The 6,831-nt window shown below is 40.0% G+C and overlaps 1 protein-coding gene across 1 annotated transcript in view; it reads left to right on the forward strand.

The window, feature by feature from the left end:
- GTPBP10 (GTP binding protein 10) overlaps nt 1-6,831 on the forward strand; it is a gene marked incomplete at its 5' end in the record, with an annotated part of 19,022 nt that overhangs the window by 11,097 nt on the left and 1,094 nt on the right. The window contains 3 exons of the mRNA XM_014522232.2: nt 1,508-1,615; nt 2,868-2,945; nt 5,322-5,445. Coding sequence (XP_014377718.2) covers nt 1,508-1,615; nt 2,868-2,945; nt 5,322-5,445 — 310 coding nt within the window. The remainder of the gene's footprint in view (nt 1-1,507; nt 1,616-2,867; nt 2,946-5,321; nt 5,446-6,831) is intronic.

The following is a 6,831-nucleotide window of genomic DNA, read 5'->3' on the forward strand; positions in this document are numbered from 1 at the left end:
CATTAATTCTGTAATTTTTTCCATTTTTCTAAAACTGTGATACAGTGCTAATTCCTGTTTCTTTTCACTCACAGATGCTCAGTTGGTCTCTACATACCTTTATTCCTCCCATAGTTTAAATACATAGATTATGTAAATAAATATATACAAATACATAGTTAATGTCTCTACTGGCCAGAGGCTAGCATGATGGATGAGCAGGAGTTTGCTCACCAGCAAAGTGCCTCATAGAAGGCCAGTCCCATAGTTCTGGGGTTGGGGAGAGAGTAGAATGTTGAGAGTCCTAGCATATATTAGCCTTGGGACCTTCTCAACGTTCAGCCCTTAAATCAGCCTTTGGGTTTGTCTGTATTGCAAGGCATCTACTAGCAGACAGCTGTTGCTACAGGGGAACGCACCAGAGCTTGTTTCCTCGTGCACAGGCAGAAGTGGTTCCACTACAGTAGCTGAATTGTCAAGGACCCCACTGCATTTTGGTAGGCACCAGCTGTTCAAGCAGGCTGCAGCTGCTGGTAGAAAATCTGGGCATATCTACCTGTGTTTTCTAGCAGGGTTCCCATGGCAGGAGAATTGTATCACTTACAGAGTAGATATTGCTTTCCTGCCAGAATGAGAGCTCTCCTCTCGTAGGGATCTGTGTGCACTTACAGTGGATATATTTGCAGTTTGGCTGACAGAACTTACATTTTGTTGGCAAAACTACTGTAGCCCAGGCCTCTGGCTAATAAGGGTCGAGTAGTTTTGCAGCCCCTGTATTCCTGACTTCTGGACTGGAAGACGAATCTTTTGCTTCCTCTGCTTGCTTATTCCCATTCTAGAGCCCTGTAACTGAACTGTTTTCCAGATGGTGGGGAGTGGAGGGGTCATTTATCTCCTGCCTATCTAAGACAACAGACAAAAGAGCATCTGGCACTTATTTCTGATGGTGCTTGAAATTTTCTCAAGCAGCAGTAGTGTGAAAATGATAAGATTCTTGTCTGCTTTGACACTTAACTGAACAGTTCATTTTAGCTTGAGAAAAAAATGAGTTTGCCCGCAGACCCAGGAGGACAGTTCTGTCTAAATTCACATTTAGAAAAGTATCTCTGCAACTGTAAGGAACATACTTTGTTTTCTAGTCCAGTAGCATTTTAAGTCCAGTCTGGACTAGTGGCCTAATCTTCCTAGTTTCTAGAGAGCTTCTCTTCTCTAGTGATAAATGAATTTTGCAAGACCTTGCTGAAATATTAATACTTCATTTTCTAAGTTGCTGAGAAGTAGCATCAGAAGTGATGTTTCTGCCATTTCTTTGTCTAAATTAGACTTATTTTAAGTGTGTTGCAAAGGCTTGTAGATATTGCCAGTGAATAAAGAATAAATAGCTGAAAAAGTGTTGTCTCAGAGGTATTTGTGGGATACCTATTTTGTTTTTTCTCATGAATATAGATATGTCTGGAGTGTTGACCATTTAAAAAATCTTACTGGGTACTGTTTTCCCTCTGAGTATCTTCACTTTTTGAATTCCTAGATCTCAGTAGCTGATCTTCCAGGATTGATTGAAGGTGCTCATGCAAACAGAGGAATGGGTCATAAATTTCTCAAGCATATAGAAAGAACTAAACAACTTCTCTTTGTTGTAAGTAAATATATTAATGTCAATGGCTGCTTGAATTTAGCTTGTGAATCTGTTTAACCATTTCTCCGTATTTAGCCTACCTGCTCTTTTTGGCACTGGTAAGGATTCACTTAGAGTAAGCATCCAATTTTGCACCCCATGTTTCAAGAAGAATGTGGAAAGAGTCCAGAGGAGAGCAACACAAACTATTAGATACCTGGAAAGTATGATTTATGAGGAAAGGCTGAAAGAGCTAGGATTATTTGGTCTGGAGAAGGGTGGGGGGAGGGGAGAGAGATTTGATAAGTCTTCAGCTACCTGAGGGACAGTTATGGAGAGGATGAAGATAGCCTTTTCTCTGTGGCTGTAGGGGATAGAACTAGGAGCAATGATGTTAAAGTGAAGCAGAGGAAATTTAGACTGGCGATTTAGAAAGAACTTTCTGATTTTGGGGGTGGTCAGTTATTGGAACAGCCTACCTAAAGAGGTTGCAGAATCTCTGTCCCTGGACATTTTCAAGAACTGGTTAGATATACACTTGGCTCAGATAGTTTGTTTTAGGGATGATCTTCTTGAGCAGGGGCTGGACTAGGGGACTTTATGAAGTCCCTTTCAGACTTATTGTCTTATCCTATAAAACTTATGATCCTGCAAGACTAAATGTGATGATTCTCAACCAGGATGCAGCACTGCCACAGGCTGTGCTGTGCAGTATTAGCACTGTTGGATGTGCAAGCATGATTCACAAGATAAACCCAGAGATTTCAATACAAATCTCTAAAATTAAAATTATTTTGACCTGTTGTGGTCTTTCTGAGTTCTTTGCAGCAGGAAAACTTCTCTGTTGTTTTTCTACAGTCAAAAAACAATCGAAAAATAAGACATAGCATTTTGTGAAGGCACCTTGCATCTAATGAGAGATGCCTTGAATCTAAAAATGGTTGGGAACCACAGTCTTAATGTAACCAGATTTCAGGGAAAAAATATTTCTTGCTGTTCTTGTGTTTTATGCTAAACATATAATTTAACACAGTGTGTGTTATGGAAATCTAAATAAACTGATGGATATTAATGTAATGAAGGCTATTACAAGTTTATTAAGGATTGCAGAGGGCTGCACTTAACCCCAATGACCCAGATGGTCCCTTCTACTCCTATGTTTCTTTTTTGCATTAAGATTCCTATAAAAAAGTATTCTTGGGCCTGGGTTTTTTAGACAATGGTAGGGCTTGTGGGGAGGTAGTTTCTCGTGTAACTTTATCTTTCTTTTTAGGTTGATGTCTCTGGCTTTCAGCTCTCTCTTAAAACTATGTTCAGAACAGCTTTTGAAACTATTCTGCTTCTTACAAAGGTAATTTCTTATCTTCATAAATAGTAATGGTGTACCCTGCCAAGGAAGAGTACTGGATACTTCTTGTTTGAAATCTTAAAGCTAGGGGCAGATATTACACACAAACTGGTTTAAGTGATCAGAAACTGGTTTTAGTCTGTAACAGAACAGATGTTCAGTGCATATAAACCAGTTTGAGAAGAGCTGAAACTGGGTTGAGATAAACCTGGTTGAATGTGGTATCAAACTTAACTGATTTGGCTCAAACTGGTTTATGCAGTGTCTGTCCAAGACCTTTGCTGGTTTAGGATAAAACAGACACCCCCAGCATCCTGGCAGGGCTGGCCCCTTCCCTCTGCTCCCTGGCTGCAGCTCCAGAGGCTGTGGGCTGTTTCCCCCCTCCCCTCACCACTCCCTGCTAAGCAGGAATTCCCCCCTCCCCTCTGCCCTGCTGAGGAGGTGTCTGTGTAGTAGCTAGCAGATTATATGCTGGCTACTGTCCATGCTGAATCAACAGGTAGTTGGTAATGTCCCTCTGTTGTTTTCTTAATTGGATGATAAACACTATTATCAATTCCCTGCTGGGCTAATCAGAGCTCTTGCCTGAACCTAGCCACAGCCCCTCAGCTCCATGCTGTGGAAGGAAGGGAGGGGGTACTCTAGCACCCTCGGGCTTCTTGCCTGAGCCACCGCAGGTATGTGCCTGCATTTCTGGGATGTCTGTCCGGTTACAAAACTGATTTAGCCTAGCCAGGTTAAACTAACCTGCAAAGATTGGTTAGGCTCAGGGTTTTTGAATGTCTGTCCCTAGCCTAAATGTTTATTAGGGGGCCGCTGGGTTAGAAGATATAAATGAAAGCCAGCTAACAAGTAGCTGGATTTTTTTGGACTGATTAATCCTTTTTGCTAGCAACTTTAAAAGGTTTGGAGCAATTCAGGTGTGCTTTAGACCAGTGTTTTTCAACCCGAGGTTCACAAAAATGTATGAAAGGGTCGCGAACAAACTTTAAAAATGGATTCTTTTTTAAAGGAGAAAAAAGTGGGAAATCATTGCTTTTCCCTTTCAGGCTGGCAGAGTTCTAGCCTGCAAGGGGCTGCTTGAGGACCTCTATAACCCACACAAACCGCCCTGCCCCCCACACTTCAGGGCTGGAGCCTGGGCCTGGGGGACAGTGGGCCAGAAATGAGGGCCACTGGGTTGGGACTGGCCATTGATGTTTACAAATGGGTCCTGCTGTAAAAAAGGTTGAGAATCACTGCTTTAGACACAATTGCTTCCTTACTTTCTATTATATGAAGTGATGCTGTGAAGTCAAGCTGAAATAAAAAAAATTGCACCTTTTCAGTCGCATACATGACTTAGTTTTCTGAGGAATGAAAATGAGTATACTACTAAATCCTAGGCTTCGGCTCCATTAGGTCACAAAGTTGGTCCCAAGAGCCTGTTCGGTCTTCAGCTTTGCAGAAACCTTTCCCTGTTGGGGACTAGTTCTGAATCTCGTGCCTTATGCTGTTATGGGTTTTCATCATCACATGTGATTTTTAAATAATATATTTAAAGATGATGTTGAGCTTGTACTGATTTTTCTTTCCCAAGTCCTGTAACTTGTTTTCTACATTAGCATATGTTAATATATATTTCCTTGCTGTGTGATTTGTATTTTTATTATTTTTGGTATGAGCCACAGAAGAGGGTCGTATACATTTTCAAATGTAAGAATATAGAAGATAGCCAAAAGTTTCCCTTCTTAAAAAAGTTGTCGTAGACTTTGTTTGCTGAAAGTTTTCTGAACTGTAACAAAATAGGAATAAATGTTTTGTGTGTGTCCTAATGCAGATATGAATAAAAAGAACAAAGCTGTCCATCATCATTATGAGAAATGAGTCAGAATTGTATATGGTGCATACCTACAGTGAATGCATGTAAACAAGATGAGCATGTCTACACAAGCAATTAATGTGACTGAATATACTCCAGCTTAATTTGAGCCAGAGTAAACTAATTCCAATGTCACCGTCTACACATGCATTTAAGCACAGTAATTTATTATGCTGCCAGATAGTCTCATCAGTTACAAGTAGTATCTGGCAGCACAGCAAATTAGTCTACTACACCCTAATTGCCACGCCTGTGTAGACAGTGACGCTTTACTTCACAGCAAGTTAATCTGCTGCACAATAAAGGTTCTCATGTAGACATGCCCACTGAGTTTCAATGAACATCTGGTTCTTTTATCAAACTACTCATGTGCTTCAGGTCAATGTACTAAAGTAAATTTCACTGCCTTGTCAATAGTATGATGGCCTTTCAGTTGATTGGGAGGGAGAAAAGAAAACTAAAAAGTACTTTTAAAGTGAAAAAAAATCTTGCAAATGCAAATTAACCTTTACTTTAAGGAGCTAGAGTTATACGATGAGACACTTCAGACAAAGCCTGCTCTTCTTGCTGTGAATAAAATGGACTTGCCTAATGCACAGGATAACCTGCATGAATTTATGAAACAGTTACAGAAGCCTCAAGGTAAACTAAACTAATATACTGCAGCTTTTTTTTTTAAGTGACCCACTATATATTATAAACAAGTTGATTGTAAGTATTTTCAGAAGTATCTGCTACCTGGTGATAAGCTGAGTAGTAGAATAGGCAAAAAGAGTCTTTAATTAAATTGATTTAAATATTACAGAAAAATAATGTTGCTCAGTTTACACCTTTGCTAATTAACAACTTCCGATGACAAGGAGATTATTTAAATAGCACAAATGGAAATATATTTTATTAGGGGCTGACTCATTAATTTTATACAAACAAAAAATAAGTGTCCTTGGCAACTTTCCTTCCTTCCTTCTGCTTTCCCTTTGAGATCACAAAACAGCAGAATACACTGATATTTCTCAAACCAAGTGACCAAGAAACAAATGTAGATAGGGGAGGGAGATGGGTGTTGGAAAGCAAAAGACCCAGAAGTTTGGAGAGGTTTTTTTTTGTCCTGAGATTCTCTATAAACCAATGCAAACCAGTTCCTCATCAGTCCTTGGAAGGTATCAATTAGACAAAACAGTTCTTTTAAGGAGAGAATGGTGCCCACTACCTCATAAATTAATACCTTCCCCCCTCTGATATATACTGCATATATTACACAGTAACAACATTAAGAAGTTCTTTTTTGCCTGCCTTTAGATATTTCTGGGATGTCTAGTTAGAACCTGAGTACAAGTGTTCAGAAGCAATACATAAACTAGAAAACATTACACAATTCAATAAATGCTATCAATACACTGAAACAACTGCAGTATGTGCTAAATCCATATACAATTTTGATTGTCTAGTACATAAAAAAAACCTGTGTAAGCACAAGTAAACCTCACATACCACAAAAATGTGTATTTTATTCACTGAACATATATTATAAGTGACAACAGTTGTATGGAAAGAAATACGTTCATATAGATGTACAGTGGAATCCTGATGTGAGCTCCACAAACAGAGGAAAGGTCGTTGTCCTCTCTGTCTGTTTAGGAAGGGTAAAAGGAACCTAAATGCTCAGTTATTTTGGAGGAGAACCCCACCCCCCCCCCCCCCCCACCACACCCACCCCAAAGGATCTCCTTGAAATCCCTGTTACATAGGGATCATCATGTAGTCAGGGTTGGGTTACCCTCCTGTGGAGATTTGGGCAGCTACTTATAAGCTTGCTGTGTCTTCGGCCTTCATGGGTATTAGGCTGGAGTGGGATGACAACATCCTAGCAGATCAGCCTTGAATTGGGAGAGCACAAGGGTGGCTTCTGACTTCCTTAGTCCCCCCGTGTCCTCTGTGCTCAGAAGCAAAGATCAGAATCATATCCTGAGGGGAAAAAAAACATACTTTTAATGAAAAGATATAACTGCAGTTACTAGAACTTCTAGG

This window comes from Alligator sinensis, unplaced genomic scaffold, assembly GCF_000455745.1.
Source record: "Alligator sinensis unplaced genomic scaffold, ASM45574v1 scaffold479_1, whole genome shotgun sequence".
In the NCBI taxonomy this organism is placed as follows: Eukaryota; Metazoa; Chordata; order Crocodylia; family Alligatoridae; genus Alligator; species Alligator sinensis.